This window comes from Hakea prostrata, chromosome 7 (assembly GCF_041222555.1).
Source record: "Hakea prostrata isolate BN-2017 chromosome 7, UWA_Hpros_2, whole genome shotgun sequence".
NCBI lineage: Eukaryota > Viridiplantae > Streptophyta > Magnoliopsida > Proteales > Proteaceae > Hakea > Hakea prostrata.
In genome coordinates this window covers 39280169-39305624 of record NC_142606.1, presented here as the reverse complement: position 1 = coordinate 39305624, position 25456 = coordinate 39280169, and the positions used below count along the sequence as shown (strand labels likewise).

The 25456-nt window shown below is 37.8% G+C and overlaps 1 protein-coding gene and 1 pseudogene across 3 annotated transcripts; both read left to right on the top strand.

Moving 5' to 3' along the window:
- The first annotated feature begins 1644 nt into the window (after positions 1 to 1644).
- Positions 1645 to 2253, top strand: LOC149011100 (protein ASYMMETRIC LEAVES 2 pseudogene; annotated as a pseudogene).
- A 4825-nt stretch (positions 2254 to 7078) lies between these two features.
- On the top strand, positions 7079 to 21377 carry LOC149011099 (lipoic acid synthase 1). Of its 3 annotated transcripts, none has more exons than XM_089161000.1 (5): positions 7079 to 7607; positions 11690 to 11901; positions 16972 to 17351; positions 20444 to 20562; positions 20682 to 21377. In XM_089161000.1, exons 1-4 carry the CDS (start codon positions 7159 to 7161, stop codon positions 20555 to 20557), a joined length of 1155 nt encoding a protein of 384 aa, XP_089017126.1. In that variant the 5' UTR covers positions 7079 to 7158; the 3' UTR covers positions 20558 to 20562; positions 20682 to 21377. The 3 variants fall into 3 exon arrangements, with proteins under 3 accessions (XP_089017126.1, XP_089017125.1, XP_089017123.1); XM_089160999.1 differs by having other exon boundaries at positions 20657 to 21377; XM_089160997.1 differs by having other exon boundaries at positions 20444 to 21377.
- Positions 21378 to 25456: the final 4079 nt, after the last annotated feature.

Below are 25456 nucleotides of genomic sequence, written 5' to 3'. Positions count from 1 at the left end.
ATCGAAGAACAAATGCAAAAGATCACACACCAACGCTGACTAACATTCAATTGATGCTTTCTCAACGCTGACTAACATTCAATTGATGCTTTCTCCCCGACTCTTCAGCCTCATGGGCTGGGCGATTACTCTCTCTCTCTCTCTCTCTCTCTCTCTCTTTTTGATTCTACTGTTTCTGTTCATCATCTTTCTGTGCTTCTATTCAGCAGGTTTCCTTTTTATATATTATTTTTTTTTGTTTCCGTTATAAATAATTCTTCTCCTGCTAGCTTTGTATTTTCCGGTGAATCAGACTGAATTTTGGGCGATGAAACAGAAGTCTCCACAAACCTAACAATCCGGGATTCATATCTAGCAATGAAAAGAGAGAGTGAGAGAGAAAGAGAAGTGGAGACAAATGGAAGAGAAACTCGAGAAGGGAAAGATAGTTGTTGTGAAAACGATGGGTTGAAAACTGAGCACAAGAATTGCTTTTCTAATGCAAGACTTCAAACTTCGATTTGTGAGTAAAGATGGCTCCCTTTGGAGCTGAACTCCCAAGAATTTCTGACTTTTTTCTTATATTCATGTGCTTTATGGAAAATTGCCATCTGGAGGTTTGACTGAAGCAAATCTCTCTCTCGCTCTCTCTCTCTCTACTTATACTAAGAAATGAAGGACTTATCATCAGATGCTATGCAAGATCTACTTTGGATCGTGACCCACATTGGCTTTCTACTAGTCCTCTCTTCTCTACTTAACTTGCACACGATCATATTCTGAACATCAAAATCCATTTCCTTCTCCTTCTTCCAAACCCTAAAATCAGTTCGTTTATTTTTTTTTATCTTTGAAGTTCAAAGCATAGAGATGTTATATTTTTGGCTAGAGATTAATAGCTGAGAGTGAGTTCTCATTTGTTATGCATTTTTTATTCATTTATATCTTGTCTTTCGTTAGTTTTTGTTTTCTTGCCCACGGGTTATACAGTTACTGATCGCCAATTGTTTTGGTTTTCTAGATTTTGAGAAGATTCAAAAGATCTCGTCGTGTATCAAATCTCTACTCATAACAACCCTAAAATTAAAGAAGGTTTGATCTACACGCACTCTCTACTGGTGTGATAGAGGCTGTCTATGATCACCAATTCTATTTTCTAGTAAACGGAAAGAGAAAAGAAGTGATAATCATATACTCCATAGAAGATTAATGGCATCATATCTTTGAAGGTATGTAATTTTCAAGGATCGATTTTAAGAAATTCTTAATTATCTTCAAATTTCTCCATCTAATTTAGTTAAAAATATCATCTTTCACAATCCATCAGCCTTCGTTCTTACCAGAATTCGTTCATTTTTCTTCAAAAGTTGCAGTTTTGCCACCAAACATGGCTCTCTCTCTCAAGCTGAAATTGGTATAGAAATTTAGGCTTTCAAATTAGGGTTTCTTCTTCTGTTGGTTCAATTTCATGGGTGCTACTAAAAATTTATGTTTTCTCCCACTTTTCTAAGTTTATGGTTCTTAACTGTTTTGCTGCTGCCTTATACCTAGCTTGCCCAGATTATAAAAAGTTCGAACAATTTTATGAAGTCACAGAGTTGCATCAACTTCTGCCAGGAACAGAAAACAAACAAGGAAGAACAATCAAGGACTAGGATTGGGTTAATGGCTTCATCATCTAATTCTCCTTGTGCTGCATGCAAATTTCTCCGGCGAAAATGCCAGCCAGAATGTGTCTTTGCGCCTTATTTCCCTCCTGACCAGCCACAGAAGTTCATCAACGTCCACAAAGTCTTTGGTGCTAGCAACGTAACAAAGCTTCTCAATGAACTCCAACTTCATCAACGTGAAGATGCAGTAAATTCTATTGCTTATGAAGCCGACATGCGCTTGCGTGATCCTGTCTACGGCTGTGTTGGCGTGATTTCCTTGCTTAACCATCAAGTTCGTCAGCTGCAAATGGACCTCAACTGTGCCAAATCCGAGCTATCTAAGTATCAGAACATTAGCATCACCGGACAAGGACTTATTGCCGCTGCTGCTGCAGCCGCCGCCTCCACCGCCACCAATCATCGTAGTGGCCGAGATCACCACCATAACCTCCATTCCTCTAGGGACCAACAACAAGCCATGAGGGGTTTTGATGCTAACAGTGCCTACGGTTCTGGTCTCTTGGCCTTGAATGTATCAGCAAATATAGGGCAGTTGGGTCATCAGTTCCAGCAAACTCGAGCAACTGGTGCTGATGATCTCCGAAGTACTGGACCTTCTTAGGATTAAACATGCTCGACCCCTTTTCAGAGCTAAATTTAACTCATCTTGTAGGACCTTCATCATCTATTATTAGTAATGTTTGATGAACACACTATGGAAGTATCTTTCGGAATTAGTGAATTAAATTTGCAGAATTGTACGTGTTCAACCCATTTGAGGAATTATCTTTCAAACCTATCAATGGCAAGTAACCGAAAAAACGAGTCTGCATCCTCTGCGCCTCTACACATGTGGATAGAGAATTGTGATCTTCTTGCATCTCTTCAACATACCTTTAGGAAGAGATCCAACTTTTAGCACTGATAAGAGGGACCAATGTGGACATGCTCCTAAATATGTGGTGGAGGGGTGTGATGGGAGCACAATCTTCTATCCTAGAGGATCTCAACTCATGTCTCATACAAATCCTTTACCATTGTGTTCCTTTTATACTCCACCACATATTTAGGAGAAGGGTCAATTTCTGAGCACTGACAATGAAACTAAGTTTGGAAATTAAGTAGTAGAGCAACGTTAGAGTTGGGATAGATATGTAACTCCAACTTTTGGAGTTAGACAAAATATAAACATGTAGCTTACCAGCCATAAAAAGGGTCTAAAAGGCCACAAAAAGAGCATGACTAACGAGGCTCAGAAGATCTCCATCAGAAAGCTTCCCCAGTCAGACTTGATGCAACTACCCTTTTCCACTAGGTAGAAACTCGAGCCACCTCCTTTTCCATTGGCTACTTCAAACCTGCAACACATAAGCAGAGATTGATTAGAAAGGCCATTTAAAGGATGAGTTCAAGGGGAGAGCACAGGATGATAGAGAGAAACCATCGAAGAAGAGGTGAAGCCAAAACAGAAAAATATGAAGGATAGCACGAGAGGAAACTTTGTGATAAGTCTTTTTTTAGGGGCACCGATCCCATGGATAGTAACAGATTATATATAATAAAGACAACAAAGAACCAGTTGAGCTAGCACTTTCTTGTTCCATCTATCAGTCCTGCAAGTCGATAGACAAATACTAGAAATGAATGAACTTGTACAGAAAGAAGAAGGAGACCAGGAGACCTGCACCAAATATGAGTAGCCTAAGGGCAAGCACAGAATAAGTGGCAGTGTTTCATTTTCATATAAACAAAGAGGGCATAACCCATCCTCTGCCAAACCAAAAGAAGTCAAACCTGCATTAAACAGCCTCTTAAAGAACATTTTAAACCGAGGGAGGATAGGATTTTCCAGAAGAACATCCGCCACCTTTAGAAGCAAGAATTTCTAAGTTTGGGGGGAAAGGGTTATAGAGTTTAAGAAAAGCCTTGGAGGTAGAGTATTGACCAGAAGGGGAGAGAGTGCAGATCCAAGTCTTCTCTAGGGAAAATGGGAATGGAGGAGATGGTAGCAGCAAAATGAGGGGGAAGGACCCTTGACAGACTCTCAGTATTCCATGTGTTTCCACATATAAAATAATTTACATAAGAAGAGAGGTATTAAGGCAAGTTTTATATATTTCTTGGATCTTGGACACTAGTTTAGGAAGGGTTAGGAAGCTTTGGTAGTAGGGTAGTGAAGTTGTGAAGGTGACAGTGGTATGTGGTATGAGATTAATAGGAGAAAGAAATGCGGTGTTTTTTAATTAACATGAAATTGCTACTTTGTTCATCAAATTAACTATGAGTTCAATAAAATGCAAGGGTGTGATTAAATGGAATAGGGTTCCAAAAAATATGCTAAGCCTTATCTTATATAAATAGGATTTGCTATATATATATATATATATATATATATATATATATATATATATATATATATATATATATATATATATATATCCTTTTTTGGATATTTTTGGATATGAGGTTCATCCAGGCCAGCTTGCGCGCACCACTACATATATATATTCTATCTTTCAAAGTAGGAATAGGAAGAATGAGATCCACACCAAGGGAATGGAAGTAAGATATATGAAGTATAAACAAGCGAAAAATGAGGTTAGGAATGCGAGAAATGGTAGTGGAAGTATGAGGAAATTTAATAACTCAAAATTAGAAAAATCTCAGCTATATTTTCTCAATGAAGTTGACGTTTAACATACTTTAGATAAATCCAGATCATCTCCACCTAGGTGGGCTGCCCCACTCGCGATGCCCTCACCAACGGCTTGACACAAGCACGGGCAGGCCCAGACATGAGAGAGCAAAGATGGGAGGGCATGCAGTTGGGAGGAGAAGATCCGCACACACTTTAGACTCTTGAGGTCATACTTGGCACCATAACCAAAGTAAGGATGTCCTTTACAACTTCACCCATGGTCATTAAGCGCACCATTAACGTTTTTAAATTTGTCGAACGGAATTAGATCACTTCTCCTTGCTTGGGCTTCTCTAAGACTTTGTTGCACGTGGTCAAATCCGACTTACATCCCATCACTTATACAATAAATAATAGTGAATCTAGAATTTCTATCTGTCAAGGTAGAGGTTTGTACGCACTTCACATCTCTCCACCATACATTGGAAAAGTTGGGGGAGGGGGTCACCATTGAGTTTTGACCCCAAAAAAAAATCAGAGGTAGGCTCCCTCCTAATATGTAGTGAAAAAGTGTGAGGGGAAATAAAGACCTCTCCTTATCAGGGCAGAGGTTCCAAACTCAAAATATTTGAAACTTCTTAATTTATAAATATTCTACCCCGATCCATTTGTCATCTCAAGAATAAAGTTAACACTTCTCTAATGGTGTGGGCATGGGAAGGTGTGGGGGTAAGGCTGCAATGGAGCCGGACTAGGCTAGGCTTTTCTAATCCTAATCCCAACCCTTTCCATGTCCCTGATCCTAAGCCCTACAGAGCCAAGCCAAGCCCATTCCCCCCTAATTGTTCTCTCTTAGGCCGGGTTGGGACCAGTTGGCCTTGGCCCTGACCCTATCCCTGTATCTAATTGACCCTAACCCTGATTCTATCCATGATTGGCCCTAGCCCTGATTGGCCTTGACCCTGTCCATGTCCTTGTCCTTGATCAAATTTGAATTATATATAAAATTGATATGCATAATCCACCTTCTTATTAATTTTGAATCTAATTTGCCGTTCAATTTAAACCATTTAATATATTAAAATATTAATATATTGTAAACATATTACATAGTATATGACTAACAAAGACAATTTGATGTTAATTTTTAAAGTTCTAAATTTTTCATTATTCTCATTTTAAAATATGCCTAATCAGTGTATAAGACGTTAAAAGAAATTCTTAAAAAAATGCAAAAGGCAGTTTCTATATAATCTATATAAAATATAGACAAATTATTTGTAACACTTTATGATTTATCTTCTAATAATAATACAGTCACAAAACAAATTAAAATATCAATCATACCCTTAGTAGTTCCTACCAACAGAATATATATTAAAAAACGAAAGTCGCCCCCCCCCCCCCCCCCCCCCCCCCCCCGGGGGGGGGGGGGGGGGGGGGGGGGGGGGGGGGGGGGGGGGGGGGGCCGGGGGGGGGGGCCCCCCCCCCCCCCGGGGCCAATCTAATGATGTAAAGTATTTATTATACCTTGTTAATTAAAATTCAATTGCAAAGAAATACAAATAACATTTACCTTGGAATATAGGTTAGTATAATTTTATTTTGTCACATTGAAGTTTTCAAATAATACCAATAATTTTGACCGATTCCGGATTGAAAAATAAAATTCTTATAAGTGTAAAAAACCATGAATTACATTATAAAACATGAATTATTTGTCAATCTCTTTTCAAGTTAATTTCATGTTTTTCGATTTATTAATAAAATATATATATAATAGATAATATATATATATATATATATATATATATATATATATATATATATATATATACTTCACATCATTGAAGGCATAATTTTTTTTGTATGTAAATTAATCTATAAATCATATCATTCAAATTTATCTTCAAAATTTACATTTTGAAATTTTACTTAGATGTTCCAAATTAGAATTGTCATTTATAAAAGTTACTCTTAGATACAAGAATATTTGGGTTAGTTTTTAATTATTATTTATAGTATGAGGCTAGTACACTTATTTACATTTAGTTGAATTTATTTTGTATAATGATCATTAAAATGCACCACAAATAGTTTAATTGAAATTTTTATCATAGAATGCCTTAGCTTAAGAATCATGATTTATGACTTTAAATTTATGGCATTTAAAATGTACCTCATTTTAATTAAAATTTTGATTCTAAAACACCCTAATTAAATTGGATTAAAATTTTAATTCTAAGTAAGTCAACAATTATTTATATAAATATATTTAATAAAAATATAGAATGTGACAAAAGACTTAGTCTATTTTTATCGTAACATATTAAAAAAAATGAATCATTTACTTTTACTAAATGACAACAATAAAAACAATTAAAAAAATAAGATAAATCTAAGTTAACTCATTGGGTCAAAATGACTTAAGGTGAATATGAAGCATAATATTAGGATGAAATTTAGTTTAATATTAGGGCCAAAATTGGAGAAAAAGTAATCTTAGATCTGCCATTGACCCTGACCTGCTCTCAAAGCCAAAATCTTGAGTCCAACTCCTGTTCAAGCTTAGGGCAGAATAGTAAGGGTCAAGGCCGGCCAAACTTGCACCCCTAAGAGAGGACTTGGTGCGGATGGGGTATTTTGATCATCTCAGAAATAAAATTAAAACAATTGGGCTTAGACGTAATTTTCTTCACGAGAGGGACCCTGTCATGAAAAAAAATAAATAAAAAGTTTCAGAAAAAAAAAAAAGGGAAAAAGAAAATGGAATTCCCGAAACAGAAATCATATCAACCGTAAACACCAACACCAGTAGTTGGCTGACGTGTCGGACAAATCCCTGTTGAAAATTTTCAGAGGAGAGGGAGAGCGAGAGCGAGAGAAACCATGTATCCTCGCTTCCTATCCCTTGGGCGATCCTTAGGATCATCTCGATCTCTTGGAAAACCTTCTCTTCGATCATTATCTTCAACCTCTACTTCTGTTGAAAGCTCAACAAAACCTGAATACCCCAAAACTCTAGCGGGTTTGAGAGAACGACTGGCCGATGAGTCATCTTCCCTTGGCGATTTCATATTTCTTCAACAGAATGATGAGTATTCGGCCGAGGTTGGAACAAAGAAAAATCCACTACCCAAACCGAAATGGATGAAAGAATCCATTCCTGGTGGGTCTAAGTATGCTAAGATCAAGAGCAAGCTCAGGGAATTGAAGCTCCACACCGTTTGCGAAGAGGCCCGGTGCCCTAATTTGGGGGAATGTTGGTCTGGTGGAGAGACAGGCACCGCTACTGCAACGATAATGATACTTGGGGATACTTGCACTCGAGGTTGCAGGTAAGTGGTCAATTACTCTGTTCTATAAATCTGAATTCTTGATTAAGTTTCGTGTTGGATTTTGCTCCTAATATGAGTATAATTTCTTAATTGAAACTACAGCGTCTTGTATGGGACGATTTAGGATCGCCGTAGTTGGATATGAAGCGCCCTAAATAAAATCATTGAGTAACATAGAAAGCAGTATCAGTTTATGCATATTTCGTGATTGGTGTGAGAGATTTTCGCTTGTATGTGAATAAAATGTGGGAAAAGATAAAGAAACTACAGCAAGTATTCAACGGATTTAAAACAGATTACCAATTTCTGTTTTACTTTTTTTCTCCCACAAAAGCTGAACCCAAGACCATTCCAGTCACCGAATGTTGCTTCTTCCATAGTATATGAGTGTGGGAAATCTTTCCATATTGGATATGAAAAAGAATGAAGTAAGGTTGATGTATTTCAATGAGAACTAGAAGGTTAGGTTTCTAGGAATGAAAGGTTTACCGTGCTATCATTCTGGTGGATTTGAGGTTTATTTTCACATTCAAATAAAGATATTTTGGTCATTGTCATGCCCTTGAGGTGTCCTATGTCCAGTTAGATCCCTTACCTCTTAAGAAGTCTAGACTTATTTTATTCTCTTTAATTGCTCATTTCATGGTTAAGTTAATTAGGAGTCCTAGTTGTGAATTCCTGCTAGATAGATAATTAGTATTTTATTGTGCTATTTTTTTGTGGTCCTATTAGTCAGCAAGTAGTTAGAAGTTTACAAGTGTTTTGAATTTTCTTTTTGTGCTTGAGTCCAATTAGGTTTCAAGATTGAGCCCAAGTCTATATATATATAGCCCCAACACCTTCTTGTTAAATTCAGTTGAAGATTAATGAGCTGAAGGCTTGAACTCGTCGGAGATGCCACACGACCTGGGCTGAGTGTTTTCAGAAAGTCCAGCATTACTCTTGGTGATCTCCTTCATCAATTCAAGTGCATCAGTAGTCCCGAACCAGTAAGTGAATCCCAGCCCTTTGGACACACACACACACACACAAAAAAAAAAAAAGAGGAAGAAGAAGAAAATGAAGAGTGAATTCCAGCCCCTTTCCCCCCTTCCCTAGGCCACACAAGAACCCCACACCTCTCCCTTCCCATCACAAGACTCCCCCATCCCTTCCCCAAACATCGCAAGCCACGATGGCCCTCCCCTTGCCACCACAAGACTTCCCCCATGATCCCCCTTTCCCTCCATACTTTGTGGCAAGCTCCCTCTCCCTTTTTTTCCTTTCCCTCGCTTCTTAAATTGTGGCGGTTCTGAAATTTCAGAACAAGAAGAGAGAAAGAAAGAAAAGAAAAGAAAAGAAAGGAAGAAGAAGAAGGAAAGAAAAAGAAAACTAAAACAAAGAAAGAAAGATCCAGAAGAGAGGTTAGATCCAAGATCTCTTCAAAAATTTATCAAGATTCAACCAAGAATCCCCCCTAGTGCAAGACCCTAGAACCCACTTTACCCAACCGTATAACTTTTTCTTGACCTTAACATCCCAGGACCCAACTGCAGGCTTCCCTTACCATCCTTGGGTAAGTTTGGGTATCTCAAACCCTACCCATATTAGTTTGTTATAACCCTAACCTTACAATTTTTTGGCCTATCCAGGATATTGTTAACCTAAACTTATCTAAGATTCCTCTCCAAACTTTCCCATAGGATACCCATAAATTTCCGGTCATCTCAAAACATACCCAAACCATCCCCATAGATAACTAACCTTATTATAAGTGCAATTATTTGCTGGTTCTAGTTAAAGAAAGGTCCTTGAGGTTAACCTAGACTCTTGGGTTACATCACTGATGTTCAGCAGAATTTCAGTTTTGGGGTTTTCCTAAATAAGGCTAGATTACGACTGTCATTTGAGTTAGAGAAGGCTATCATAATAAAGAATAAATGTATTTATCAGAAAACATTATAATTGCAAGATTTATGTATATTAAATTGATTAAAACTTTATAATTCCAATGTGCTATTTTCTGTTCTGGCTCATCCAGGATCTTTGATGAACAAACAGTCCTAGAGGGTCATACTGACTTACTGAGTATGATGCCCGCTCAACAGTCAGAGTTAGGTCAAAGTTAAGGTTTGATGGTTAGCTTTATGCAAGTAGATGATGGTGAATCTATTAGTGGAATGGAGCTGTGGAGCTTGTAGATTGACTAGAGTATGTGTTTCATCCAAACATAGTATTTTGATGCAACAGGCAGTGACATGATGATTACTTGTCCCATTCCTGATTATGGAGACAGTTAACTACTGTACATACTAAGAAGTCCATTACCATTCATAAGGTTCAAAATATAAAAGAAAGACTTAGAACTTTCATATCATGTTAAAAATAAATTCCAACTTTAACATTGCAATGAAGCTTGATCTCATAGGAGAGAATTAATAGCTGAAGATACTTTTGGATAAATGATAGTTGAAGAATTAAGGTTCATTGTAAGGATATAGGTAATGAATGTTTCTGTTAAGGGAACACTGCCAGCACTCAATGCCAAACCCAAGTCCAGATAATGGAGGGGGGTTGTTAAATCAGGTTGGCTTCTTGCATCAGAGAATCCCTAGCCAGACCCTTTTCCATGGATTCTACAGCCTTAAGTTATTAACATTATGCTAGGATGTTTTTCACCAGGTATCAGGTGTGCATTGAGATTATGAAGTTTTGTGACAATGGCTTCTGTGAAGCAAAGTAAAAGGACTACAAAGATGGGGAATAAAATAAGAGCTTTCTATCATGCTAAAGTTTCCATTTGTGTCAACTTGGGGTGCATAGCTAGAGTAAGTAATTTTTCCTTTTGTGGTCCCATTTGGAATGGTGACTGTTTTATTGGTTGCTAGTTTTATGTCTGGTTCCTGCCATCCATCTTTAGAAGTTCCTTGTGACTTTTGAAACATTGAAGACTGCTTCCAATTTTTTATTTTTCTACCGCAATGTCTCTCAGGATCATTTTCTGGAACTCTTATTCAAGAGTTGCTACTGCTATCTCTAACACCCCACCCCCCTCGGGGTTGTCGATATATGTTTTTTATTCTTAAGTTATCCAATTAACCTTCCCAAAGTGAGCTGAGGCATACAAATTAAGAGCTCATATCCTTCTTCTTTTTTTTTAATCAGCAATGGGAAATCCTTCATTGATGTTCACAAAAAACATGGGCAGCAGAGCTTCAAGTTATACGAAATCAAAGCTCTTCAAGACATACCAGAAAAGTAAAAGGCATATCTGGTTATGAAAGATCACAATTCCAGCAAGCACCAATTTTCTCCCTATGATCCCAAACATTGCTGCCTTAGAATTTATGTAGAAGTACAAAACTGATCAGCAAAATGCTAATTAATGTCAGGGGCAATCCAGTTGAGCTTCTAGAACTGCTACAGCTGAGTGCATAAAAAAATTCTCAGTAAAGACCTAATACTACGGAACTTGGTCTTTATCTCTTCTGACGTCTGTTGTTCCCTCCAATTCTAGCATTTGTCTAATTTTGATTAACTGTTCCTTGGCGTAGCTTGAATCTTGTGAAGTGGGATATCTAGTTTCTTAATTTCTATTCAAAAGAAATTTGCTTCAATGTCAAATTAAACTCAAGCTTGATACGTGTTGCTTCATTGGGTATCCATTTTGGGCTTTATGGGAGCATAGAACCTCGCATTACACAACAAAACATTAGGCATTCCCAAAATCATGATGATCAAAAGGTCATCATCAAGCTGTTTAGTTTTTGGACAATCACCTACATGTTCCTGTTTTGTCATCAATAAACACATTCGCACATTATGGAGTACTGGAAAAAAATCAAATTTCCAAATACATTATCACACCCCAAAACAAATCAAAGCAGAAAAAACTTGTACAACTTTGAAAATACATCTGTTTCCCTGTATTGCATAAAATCGTATGCACCTGTGTTTGTGTATCCCCATTTTTAAGAAGGGTTGATGATGGAACTGAAGTTTGCCATTCATAAACTTCTCTGCCTGAGTTATTACTTTTTCTTTTATTCATTTGGTTATTTTTTTGAGCTGAGACATGGTTTTCTAATTATAATACTTTTTAGATTCTGCAATGTGAAGACGTCGCGGACTCCACCTCCACCTGACCCAAATGAACCTGCAAATGTGGCCGAAGCAATTGCATCATGGGGTCTAGATTATGTGGTGATAACAAGTGTTGATCGAGATGATTTACCTGATCAAGGGAGTGGTCATTTTGCAGAGACAGTGCAGAAATTGAAGGCTTTAAAGCCAAGTATGCTGATAGAGTCTCTTGGTATGGATTTTTGTCATTCTAAATGAACTCAGCAGTGAATTACTTTCAGAAGTTACACCAGTATGTGAAGAGACCTGCAGATATTAAAGTTGTAGTAGAATCAGACTGGTTAGGACAGTACTAAACAATTAGAGAGTGAAAAAGATAAGTAATGTAAGAATGTAAAACCTAGGGTAACAGACCCTGGTATGATGTCAAGCCACAAATAACTTCAGTAGAGAAACGCCGGTTCAAGTTTTGACAGAAAATCTTGAGAAGAAAAGCATTACTCAAATTAGCAAGTAGTGTAGTGGAGCAACCCAGTCAATAGTAAGGGCAAATGAAGGTCCAAACCAGTAGACCTTCCAAATCCAAGGTGCCTCTAGCGAACCGATGAATTTCGCCAAAATTTTCGCCCGTATTCAAAAATCAGATTTTCAGGGGAAGATTGAAATTTCGGTTTTTCAAACCAAAACCAGCGAATCTGAAAAACCAAACTCCACCAATCCAGCCTCTCTCATTCTTCTTCTTCAATTGATACTCTGCTTCGTTCTTTTAATGATGAGAGGCTTCTAATCAGAAGTTCTTACAGAAACGCAAGCGTTGGTTGCTGGGTTTAGTTTGGGAGATTCCTTTCCAGGTTTGGACTTAGGAGTGGTTTGTGCTTAACAGGTGGTGTTGGTGGAGGCGGAGGCTGGAGAATAACCTGAAGGATCTGAGAAGGGTATCTGATGAGATCAAAGATGGATCATGGAACAATATGCAATTCATCACTAGCTCTTCTTTCCTTCTCACTTTTTACTCTTGAGTCTCCGATTACATTTCCTCCGCCTGTAAAACCGTTTCTTGCCCTTCTGGCTTTTTGCTTCCTCTTCCGACCTTCTCAACTTTGCCAAATCTCAGGTAAATTTCAGAGATTTTCTTTGCAATTTCGTATCTCTGCTCTGGTTTATCTGAAATTCACAGCCTATGCTTCCTCCGGTGTTGAAATCTCAGGTAGACTACATACTTGGAGACAATCCGGTAGATTACAACTTGGAGACCTCCCGGTGTTCCTTGTTTCCGGTGACTAAATCTGCCAAAGTTTCGGTGATTTTCTGGCAACTTTTGTAAATATCGATATCGATGACTATTTTATTTCGGTGCTATTTGAACCCGGCAAAATTCGCCGAAATGTTTTACTGTGTCCTAATCTCAGTCAAAACAGATTTCAGGTTACAGAGATCGTTGACTTGAAGTTTCTTGAAAACCGAAGAGGAAATTGGATCCGCAGAGTTGCTTTGATCATTCTTTGATGGTGGTTAATAGCTCCCATCCTGGCAGTGATTAATGGTTGATTAAGGTATTCAAAGGTACAGTAGCAGTAACAAATTAAAACTTCACAGTGGCAGCACCAAGGGGATTTGAGTTTGGCTGGAAGAGAAAATATAAGAGGAAGCAGGTAGGCAGATGGGCTATGTCGGCCCGGCTTTCTAACCCACAGCTATTTCAGCTGTTGAACATGGATAGCTCAAAAGTGAAGGCAAAAGGACCTGCAAATTAAATCTCTCCAAAGTCTATTCTTTTATTGCAAGAAAGGGTTTATTCAGAGGTTGCAAACATATAAACTTCTAATTCTCAAATTAAATTAAATTTAAAAAAAAAATCTTTGGTGGGGGATGGATTTTCTTAACAATTACAGGTGAACTAAAATAGAAACTATCTAAACTAGAAGCTAAACTGAAATTAGAAACCACAAGATATAATAACTACTAAAGGGGCGGCAATCATGAAATTAGACACTAACCCCCACAAGATATAAAGCCTACCTGCAATCTGATCTTGGGTGCCACAGATCTTCAAAAAAGCATTCCAAAACAAGAATCTGTGACACTATTAATGTGAACAGTAACTTGAACAGTGTTTTGATCCTTTTCCCCCCTTCTAGATGACCTGTTGCACTGGCTTGACCTGGTCCAGTTCTGGAGCTGATTTAGTGGACTCTGGTTCTTCTGTCCAGATCTACATGAGCTCTCCCCCTCTCATGAAAGGTCAACCTTGAGTTTTGAAGACAAATAGGACTGATCTTTGTGCCGTAAACATCTCTTTTCAGTCCATAGGTGACTAGGAGAGACCGTAGCTCACATTTCTGCAAGGTGTAACCATGAGCAGGGCAGTACTTCATTATGTGAATAGTAACACAGTCACATCTGCATGTTAAACTAAGAAGTCTTGATGTTTGTTGAAATTTGAAGAAATTATTGCTCAAAAGGTATTTTTCATTCATAGGCCCCAATGGGGTATTTATAGTTACAACCTGAGTAAATCCTACTATGAATAGGATAAGGAAATACAAAACAAATAGAATAGAAAAACCAATCATAGATATCAGGAAATCTAGTCTAACACAAAATATGAAACTAATATAAAGAATATAAGAAAACAAGAGATACGACTAAAAGAGGAGTCTACTCCAATTAGGAAACCTCAATCATACTTCTAACACTCCCCCTCAAGTTGAGGCATGGATATCACACGTGCTGAACTTGGCTAAAATAGTATAAAACATCTATCCAGGTAAACATCTGCAACTTGATCTTCAAACTTCATTAATAGCTTATAGATTACTCGCCTTATAGACTTCCATTTTCTTTGTCCTCATCTCTACCGCAACTTTAGGTCTCCAAGGAAGAACGCCCAAGAAAAAGGTAGAATTTTCAAATGTTGAGAAGACCAAAATATCTACGCAAATCTGAGGGAAAAATATAATCTTGGGGTAACAACTGCTAGGGTACAACAGGAAAACTGAAACTTTAGATTTGTAGTAATGTTAAATCTCTAAAAGGAAAATTTGCCAAGTAAAGGACAATCTCTAAAGGAAAGGAAAAATTGCCAAGATAAGTGACAATCTTCAAAGGTAATAGAGATGAAGTTGTGCATAGGTCAAACGCCAAATCTTCTGCAATGTTAGATCTCCAAAGGGAAGATGTCAAGGTAAGTGGCAAATTGACAAGGATAACAGAGATCAGGTTTTGCACAGGTCAAAAAAGTCAGATCTATAGCAATATTAGATCTCTAAAGTGGAAGATTGCCAAGGTAAGGGGGACAAATTTTCAAAGGTAACAGAGATCAAATTCTACACAAAGAAGTCTGAAAGTGACAAAGATCAAATTCTACTCAAGGAAGTCTGAAAGAAGGCATTCGAACAATGACCTGAAAAATATGGGCAACACTCTAAAAGTAAACATTGAATTATAAACATCTTCAATCTCCCCCTCACGTGTAGCTATACACGTGGGTAAAACAATGACAAAGGAAATCCCTAAAATGATATGGTCCATAGTCCACCAAGGTAAGATATTGGCCCGAAAATAATTAGGAGAATTCTTAGAAGACAAAATTCAAGCCAAATGGGGAAACTTGGAAAGGAAGCAATTGTAATGGTAAGATGAAAGTAGCATGAAAAGGTATGGATAAAAATTAGGGCCAAAAAAAAAAGCAGCAAATAGTGGGTAAATAGGATGAAATAGAGCACGGTGGAACAAATCTAAAGAAAATGACAAAATCTGAAAGGTCCAACTAACACTCTCTCATCTTGTTTTTTTTTCTTCTTTTTTTCGTTTTTTTTTTAAGAGATTGGATGTATGAGAAACACAGACAAACCCCTGAATATATGGAAATCACAATTAGCCCCTCGAAATATGGAAATTCACAATTAAACCTATGGAAATATGGGAATTCACAATGAACTCCCTATAAAATATTTGAATTCTCAATAAAGCCCCCTAGAGATATTCAAATTTACAAAATTACTCCATGGAAGGCAAAAAATAGAATTTGAGGGACGAATGTGTTATTTCAGGTTCACAAAAGGGCTTATAAGGCAAAAAAATAGAAATCATAAGACTTAAAGGTTCAGCCTGGGTTGGGTCAATGGGTTCAGGTTTGGTCTGTTTTGGGTTCAATGGTTTCATAAGATACCTCTCTGGGTTCTTAAATAACCCTCTTCTTCCTTCGACAGCCTTTGAGCGTCAAGCTTGGGCGATGGCTGCTGGGGTTTGATGGGGTATGGTGGTCGATGGCGGCTGGGTTCAGAAAGAGGCGAAGGGTGCAGAGGGTTGTAGTTGCAGATCTTGAGGCGATGGGTGCAGAGGGTTGGTTGTAGTAATTCGATGGTGAAGGTGGAAGAGGAAAAGGAAGTTTTCTTTCTCTGATTGCTGCGATGGAGGAAGTGCAGCCGCGGTGGTGCCGCCTGGAATGGGTAGTTGCAGGTCTTGGCGATGGAAGAAAGACTGATTGCAAGTGACAGTGGTGGGTTCAGGGAGTAGCGACAACGGTGGTGGTGGGTTTAGAGGGGGAGAATCAAGAGAGATAAAATTCTCTTTGGGGACGGTGATTGTGAAGTAGTAGCAGCAGTAGCGATGGAGTGGCAGCAGCAACATGAGGGAAAAGAGAGGGACTTGATTTCTCTAGTTCTCTCTTTCTTCCCTAATTGAAATTAGGCTCTGATACCATGTTGAAATTTGAAGAAATTATTGCCCATAATGTATTTTTCATTCATAGGTCCCAATGGGGTATTTATAGTACAACCTGAGTAAATTCTACTTGAGTAGGATAAGGAAATACAAAGTAAATAGAATAAAAAAAACCAATCCTAGATATCAGGAAACCTAGTCTAATACAAAATATGAAACAAATATAAAGAATATAAGAAAACAAAAGATATAACTAAAAGAGGAGTCTACTCCAATTAGGAAACTTCAATCATACTTCCAACAATGTTGCATACCAAATAATGGATCTCAAATTTCTAACGATCATGCGTTTACCCTTGAGGATGTTTGAAGTCGAAGTATGTGGTCTTCGTGAGTGATGACCATATTCTAATACCAACAATAGCTATTTTACGAACAAAGCCATTGTTTGAGTTCAATTTTACTCTGTCGACAAATGTTAATTTTTTTTCATATGAATAATGATTGTTTTGGAGATATAATTATTGTTGTAACACTTTTTGATCATTCTTTGTTGTTTCTTTAGAAGCACTAATTCACACTTCTTTTTCCCTTTGGTTGTGTAACACATTGTCTGCATCTTATTGTAATTATGTAGTACCTGATTTTCGAGGGGACCCTGACTGTGTAGAAAAAGTAGCAAAATCTGGCTTAGATGTTTTTGCTCACAATATTGAGACAGTGGAAGAGCTCCAGAGTGTTGTGCGGGACCGTCGTGCTAATTTCAACCAATCTCTAGCTGTCCTGAAGATGGCTAAAGAATGTGCTCCTTCTGGTACACTTACGAAGACATCAATAATGTTGGGTTGTGGAGAGACACCTGATCAAGTGATAAATACAATGGAGAAGGTAAGGGCTGCAGGGATTGATGTCATGACATTTGGGCAGTATATGAGACCATCAAAGCGCCATATGCCAGTTTCTGAATATATTACTCCAGAGGCTTTTGAGAAGTATCGCATTCTAGGCATGGAAATGGTATGCTTTTTACCTACTTGGTTTCACAAGTTATCTCATTATATGTGTTTCTTCTGCATAGTTGGATTCACCTTAATTTTCCAAAACCGGTGCCATTCTTGTGTCACTTACTGTGACTCATGACTTCTATCTATACTGCTTCTGCCTATGATACTGCATATGAGAGTATACCTATTAGAGTGGTAAAATGCTTTTGGCTCTTCCCAGAAAAAAGAAAGAATTCTTTTGGCTGATCATATATATGCACATTTTTGGCATATTTTTCCCAAAACTTCTCCTTCCAAAAGATTAATACAGTAACAGTTCTGGGAAAAAATAAATAAATAAACACGGGTAAGGTTTAAGAAGACATGGTGTTTTAGGTGTTTGTCATGAGAGCATTATGGTACTACAATACCAGAGTGCACAACTCTGTCCCTAGTTGAGAAGAAATAATAGTATAATTGGATTGTAGCACTGAATATGACAAGTATAACAAGCACATAATGAGAATGCAATTAATTAATTTGATCCAATTAAATTGTGTCTGATGGATACACTCAATACATGTCAAATGTCAAAATCCAACATCTTCACTAGTTTGGAGATGGAGGTATCTAGCTACCAGCTTCAGCAGGTTGGACATGATTTCTTGTATCATGAGAGCATGATGTGGCCTCCTCCTAACTCCCCTTCTCCATGTCAGTTATTTTGGTATTTCTTCTGAATGTCCCCAGGAGGGGCCCTGGCAGTCATGATATAGTTATGATGGACTGTATCCTTTCTGGCTCTTATACTGCAAGTTTTCTTGGGATCTTATCAGGAGTCATGGTCCGTCAAATTCTGGTGAAATCTGGTTTGGTTAAAGAGGCACAGCCCCCTCCACAGCCTTACTTTTTCGAGGGTCTTCTTCGCTGCCTCCCAACCCAACCCAACCCTTTTTGGTTCAGCAACAAATCTATCTATCCTAGTTATTTTCTCTGTTGGAATGCTACCAAAGATATGAATCATGTTTTCTTCAACTGCACATTCTCTTCCTCTGTCTTGAAAGGTTTCTCTCCTAGTGTGGGGCCTCTAGAAGAAGAATCCTCTCCTTTGAAAGAGAATGGATTTGGGTAGATATGTCATTTACAGGAAAGTTCTGTTTTGATGCTGTGGGTAAGCTTGCTTTTGGAGCCTTAAATCTTCCTCATCTGGTTGGAATGCAACTCCCCTTTCTGTTTTCAGACACCCCAAGACATAGGTGTACTATCATTTTTTAAGGTATTTCTCCCTCTTTCTGCGCTCTAAAGACAGCTTCATAATTGTATTTCCTTTTGTCTTCTTCTCCCCCTCTCCTGGAGTTCCTGTTATTTTCTCCTGTTTAGTAATAATTTCATTGTCCCAAATGAAATGCTCTAGTTTTCGCCTACTTCTCTTTTTCTCCTGGAACTGTGTATTTGTGCTTGCATATTTATTTTGCCTTTGCTGTCTTGTTACCTGATCTGTTCAAACATCTCTTTGTTTGTCTATCAACTTTCTTGGTTTGAGTAGTTGCTAAGCCCAATTGCTTTCTATTGTGCAAAGCTGTCAAGTTCCATAAATTAGAAATGCCAAAAATGAGACTATTACTTGATACTCTAAGAAATACTCTGAAAATAGCATATTTTTTAAAAAGAAAGTAGCACTCCTAGCAACATGAGTAGTGTTTCTTGGGTTATAGTGGGTAGTATTTTTTTCTTTTTACAAGCCAAATTAACAATCAGGTTTACACCATCACTGGGACATCTTCTGCAGATGCTCCTGTGAAGACATCGTTGATAACCCTTCTCAACCATATCTTGGTAGACATTGCAGTGATTAATGCCTTTTACGCTCTATTCCTCTTATTATCTTTTATTTATTTTTGTAATCCAACTATATTTGCCCCATATGAAAAGAGTTTTTAATTCCAGAATGCTGGACTAACATTTTGGGTGGTACGTTTCATCTTGTCAAGCAATTGCTACCTCTTGAAGATGCATGGACCATTCAGTTAACTCGTTAGACCTGATCTCCTTGCATGGGGGAGATATTCATATAAAATTAATTGGGGAAAAAGATGGCATGCCCACAAGGCGCCCTCCACTGCAGGGTGGAGCGTCATAATTTAGGCAGCTTTTACCCGTCCCCCAATCATCAATAGGCTGCTTCTTGCGTCCTATGGCATAGGTACCACAACGAATGATGTGGTCTCATTCATTTCATGTCAGATATTCTAGAAAATGATATCATGCATTTAGATGATTTGTAGAATAGGCTAATTATAAACTAGGCTCAGTTTTTGGACTCCAGGTTGTTTATTATGTGCATGGCATCTACTGTTGAGTTCAGAACCTGGCCATGCCTCCTTAACAACTAAATGAGGTCTGCTACCTGGAGCCTTACTCTCCAATTAGCTCTGTTTGAGGTCATACTTGATATAAGTTCTACTGTATGCATGTCTTTGCTCACCACTAATCCTAGCATATTTAATTCGAGGCCTGAGCTAGGCATCTTTCCTCACCATTGCTTCCGAAGTCATATTAGGTCCACCCCTGGCTTTTTTTGCTCTTCCAGTGAAAACCTTTTCAATTGAGTATCTGGTGGGAAATAAGTTGATGTAAAATTATATGAAATACAGCAGGCCGCAACTCTGAGAAAGTAACAGTTGAAAACCTATTTTGATGGTAGTTCAGTAAAAAATGGATTACTTTTCTTCTTATATGTTATTGCTTGAACATTTAAAGACACAGGATGCCCCATTGCCCTACAGAAAATCAAGGTAAGGACCTTTTTATCCAACACTCTTTGCAAGATTGGTTTCTTTCACTACATACTTTTTGGCTGTTTCAGCTCACCGAACTTTAGCGAATTCTTTTAGCATGATGACACGGTAACACGTGTTCAGTCTCTTTCATATTTGACAACTATACAATGTGCATCTATCAAGTCTTTGTCATTAATGATGAAGGAAGCATTCAAGCAATGGAGATCAGGATCATAAATAATTTGTTTACTTCACTTCTTTTGCTATATTTATCGTTTAATTATAAATTGACAGTAATCTCAAATACATATATACCTATGTTGACATACATCCTGGGCGTGATCAGGGATTTCGGTACGTGGCAGCTGGTCCTATGGTCAGGTCCTCCTATAAGGCAGGTGAGTTCTACATCAAGTCAATGATTGATGCAGATCGAGCCAAATCACCTCAAGTTTCTTGAGAAAAGTGAGCTTTTTTTGATACCCTAAATCCACAAGGATCTTTTATTTTTGTTTGCTTGTTTAAAATGCCCCCTTCCTCATTGTATGTTTAACTGAAGGAGAGGTTCTCTTCAATCCATGAAGGAATACCCTGTTGATTTATGGTCAATCCTAATCCCTTTCCCACCATTGTACGTAAATGCTGGAAGCCCCCACAAAGGCCCAAAGAATTCCGTCCAACAGCTGTAAAGATGGGTGAAGGAAAACTCAGTCCTTAATTCAATGTAATTTCATTAGATTTATTTTATATTATCTCATGTACCATGGAGCTATGTACTCAAAGAATTGGATATGCTCATATGCATATTTTTTTCTTCTAATGACATATTGTGCGGTATGTGATCTTCTGTTCCTTCTTTTTGTTGGTAAACATGTTCCTTCTTAAATCATATGGTAATCGGAACAGTGAGAAAATGGGATGATGTAGATACAGTGGAGCATTCTTTTGTTTGTAGTGTTTCTAATGCGTTTATGTATGGGCATTTTATTGCCAGCTTTAGAATATGCTATAAGTAATGCTTCATTTCAAATTTGAAATTGGACAACATAGATTTAATTGTAGTTTTATATATTGATGCCGAAATGACAAAGAACAAGGTCAAACAGAAGATTGGATAAAAAAGTGGAGAATTTTGTCTCTCAAAAGCTTCTTCAAAAACAACAATATTCAGCTATTCTCCAAAAGACACACAAAACATGGTTTTTATGGTGTTAAGAAACCCTAAAACGAAAAAAATACAAAATTATGAAAATGTTACTGAAAGTAGTAAAATGCCCAAAATGCCCTCAAAACGATCTTGAAAAGCGAAAAAAACAACGTTCATCACCACGTAGAGTAATGAGTCCTTCTCACGAGCTCGTTTCAAATCAATATAACAAATTTTAGCCCATTCCGTGTTCGGGATGCCAAGATACCTCAGGTGACACCCTGTATACATCATTCTCCCCTGCTAGGAAAAGATTTGTCATCGAATCTGCTTTATCTTCACTCGAATCAATCACTTCAAGTGCTGCTTTTTTTGAATGATAAGGTGACAGATCTGCCACATTAAAGGTGTTAGAAACATTGTACTCACCAGGCAGTTCAATCTTGTAAGCATTATCATTAATGCACTCAAGAACTTTGAATAGTCTATCCGCTCTAGGGTGTATTTTGCCAAACTTGCCAGCTAGGAAATGCTCTCATCGAAGATGAATCCACACTAAATCACCTTCTTTGAGACAACCCTTTTTCTGTGCTTATCCACTTATTGTTTGTACTTCATATTATGTTTATTGATACAATCATGAATCTTTGAATGCAATGCTTGATCTGCTTAGCTTGTTCTTCTGTATCTTAACTGAATTGCTTGTGAATTGGCAATGATGTGAGGTCTAAAGGAGTAATCGGATTACCCCCATAGACTATCTCAAAGGGACTCCTACCTGTAGTGTGATTCTGTGACTTGTTGTAGGCGAATTCTGCTTGAGGTAGCACCAAGTTCCATTGTTGCGGACTATCTCCAATCAAACTGTGCAATAATTTTCCTAAGCTTCGATTGACAACTTCTGTTTGCCCATCTGTCTAAGGATTGTGAGAGGAACTGAATTGCAACTTGGTTCCCAACTGTATCCACAAGGTACGCCAAAAATGACTCACAGACTTGACATCACAATCCGCAATTATGGACTTTGGAACTCCATGCAGCTTGACAATTTCCCGCAAAAACAAACAAGTCACCTATGCAACATCAAAGGTTTTGTTACAAGGATGTTACAAGGAACAACGTGTTCCATCTTTGAGAATCTGTCTAAAACCACAATGATAGAATCTTTACTCCACTGTGTTCTTGCTAAACCCAAGACAAAATCAAGATTGAAATCCTCCCATGGAGCAACTGGAACAGGCAGGGGCATATATAAATTAGCATTAATACTTTTGGTTTTTGCTACATGACACACCCAACACCTTTCCACGAGACGAGTCACGTCTCACTTCATTTGAGGCCAATAGAAATGTTCACACAACAAGCCCATCGTCTTATCCACTCCAAAATGCCCAGCTAGACCTCTTGCATGACTCTCAATAATGAGGGCCTCCCTCAAAGAACACTGAGGTATGCACAACCTATTATCCTTGAAAAGAAATCCCTCCATGATCTGAAACTATTGAAAGGGACCTATTTTGCACTTTTGCCAAATGTCTCCAAAATTGGGATCATCATCATAAAATTATCAAATCCTAGAACTCTCATTTGCATAGTGGAAAGCAAAGAATGTTTTCTGCTCAAGGCATCCGCCACCCAATTCAACACCCCTGCTTTATGTTTGATGGCAAAAGAGAAAGCTTGAAGAAACTCCACCCATTTTGCATGTCTAGAATTCAATTTATGTTGCCCACTAATGTATTTCAATGCCTCATGGTCAAAATATAAATGAACTCTTTTGAAACTAGGTAATGCCACAAACACTCCAAACTTCTCACTATAGCATCAAACTCTGTCATAAGTTGAATGTCTTCTCTTAGCTTCCTTCAACTTTTCACTAAAGAATGCCACAGGGTTACTTCTCTGACTCAAGACACCCCCAATGCCAACTTCTGAAGCATCACAATGCACCTCGAAAACTTCTCTAAAATTTGACAGCACCAAAACTGGAGCTTCAGTCACTTTCTGCTTCAACAAATGGAATGCAGTTTCGGCCTCCTCAGTCCACATAAACCTGCCTCCCTTAATACAATCCGTAATAGGTGCAATAATGGTGCTAAAGTTGCAAATAAATCTGTGATAAAATGATGCTACCCTATGCAATCTACGAATCTTATTCCTTGGTACCTCCCGGTTTTTTATTTCCTCTATCTTGCTTGGATCCATCCAAATGCCTTCATTTGACAAAATATACCCCAAAAAGGCCACTTGATCAGATAAAAACTGACATTTTTCATATTAGCATATAATTTCCACTCCCTCAAGGTCTCAAACACTCTCTTCAAATGTTGCACTTGTTCCTCAACCGAAGCACTATAAATCTTTACCAAAGCACTATAAATCAAAATGTCATCAAAGTAAACAACAATAAACTGACCTATGAAAGGACCGAAAACCTGATTTATCAGTCTCATGAAAGTGCTTAGTGCGTTTGACAACCCGAAGGGCATAACCATCCACTCATATAGACCATCTCTTGTCTTAAATGTTGTCTTCCACTCATCTCCAGGTCGCAACCTAATTTGGTGGTAACTACCTTCTCAAATCTATTTTTGAAAAGATAGCTACTCCATGTAGCTGATCAATTAAATCATCAAATCGAGGGATAGAAAATCTATATTTGATTGTGATCTTGTTGACAGCTCTATTGTTGATGCACATTCTCCATGACACATCTTTCTTAGGCACCAATAAGGTTGGAACTGCACAAGGAGTCATGCTCTCCGAACTTGCTCCTTTCTTTAATGTTTCTTGCACTTGCCTCTGCATCTCCTCATGCTCTTTTGGACTCATTCTATAGGCTTCTTTATTGGGGATAACACATCATGGAATGAACTCAGTGCAATGTTGAATGTCTTGCATAGGTGGCAATCTTGATGGTATCTCCTCTAGTACAACATCAACAAATTCCTCAAACAAAGGCATGACTTGCAAAGGAATTTCTGGACTGTCAGAATTTTGTTCCATCATAACACATGCAAAAATCTCAGGTGCTTTAACTACCTCCTCTTGGAACTCTGATCTGGACAACATGCTATTCTTTGCATCTTTTCTTAAATATAATGGACCAAGAGTAATGGTTTTACTATCCTTCTTGAAAGTGTAGGTATTCTTGATTCCATCATGTTGTGTCTTTCTATCAAACAGACATGGCCTCCCAATATAATATGACAAGCATCTATAGGAATCACATCACACCATATTTCATCAATATATTTCTTTCCAATGGAAAACTGCACAAGACATCTTTTTGTCACTTTCACCTTGTTTTCCTTCTTAAGCCATGATAACTTGTATGGTTGAGGATGAAGCACTATGTTCAATCCCAATTTTTCCACCATGGTAGTGGACACCACATTCTTGCAGCTTGCTCCATCTATAATGATACTACAAACTTTTCATTTACTAGTGCACTTAGTATGAAAGATGTTACGCTAAGCCATAATTCTTCATTTGCTACAATAATGTTTAAAACTCTTCTAACAACTAGGGACTCACCAGTGTCAACATAAAGGATCTCTTCCTTGCCTAGATTATCACCCTCTTCTTCACCATCAGATTCATCAAAGACTGGGGTGTTATCAACCGATGTCACGATTTGTCGGTTTGGGCAATCAGCAGCAAAATGCCCAATTCCTTGACACTTGAAACATCGCTTGGCTGCAATTCCTCCCTTGCTAGTTCCACTACTCTGACCTTCTTTGGATGTTGCAGGTTTAGTATTCACACCCATAATTGTTGATGGTGTTAAACTTGTTGCAGAATTTTCTAATTTGTTTGAAAATCTATTCTGGAATTTGTTACTAGAATTGATGCCCTTTCTCTTGCACTGCCCTTGCACCTTTAAAGTCAATCTGCACACTTCGTCATAAGTCCAATACTGTTGCAACTAAACAACATTTAAGATCTCAGCCCTACCAAATATTGAGCAATGGTTTGTTCATCTTCTTTGTTTTTTATTTTCAATATATATATATATATTTCACTTCCTTCCCTATAGATGGCCACACATGCATTTGCAGAAGCAATGACGAACATTTTAATTCAACTTGAATGAAATGATTCCATATGCTATAAATTTACTGAACAAGCATAAGGTTTGGTACTAGAAGAAACAAGATGTGAAGAATGTGTTTCATTCGAATGATACACAAAACAATGCTAACAAAGTTT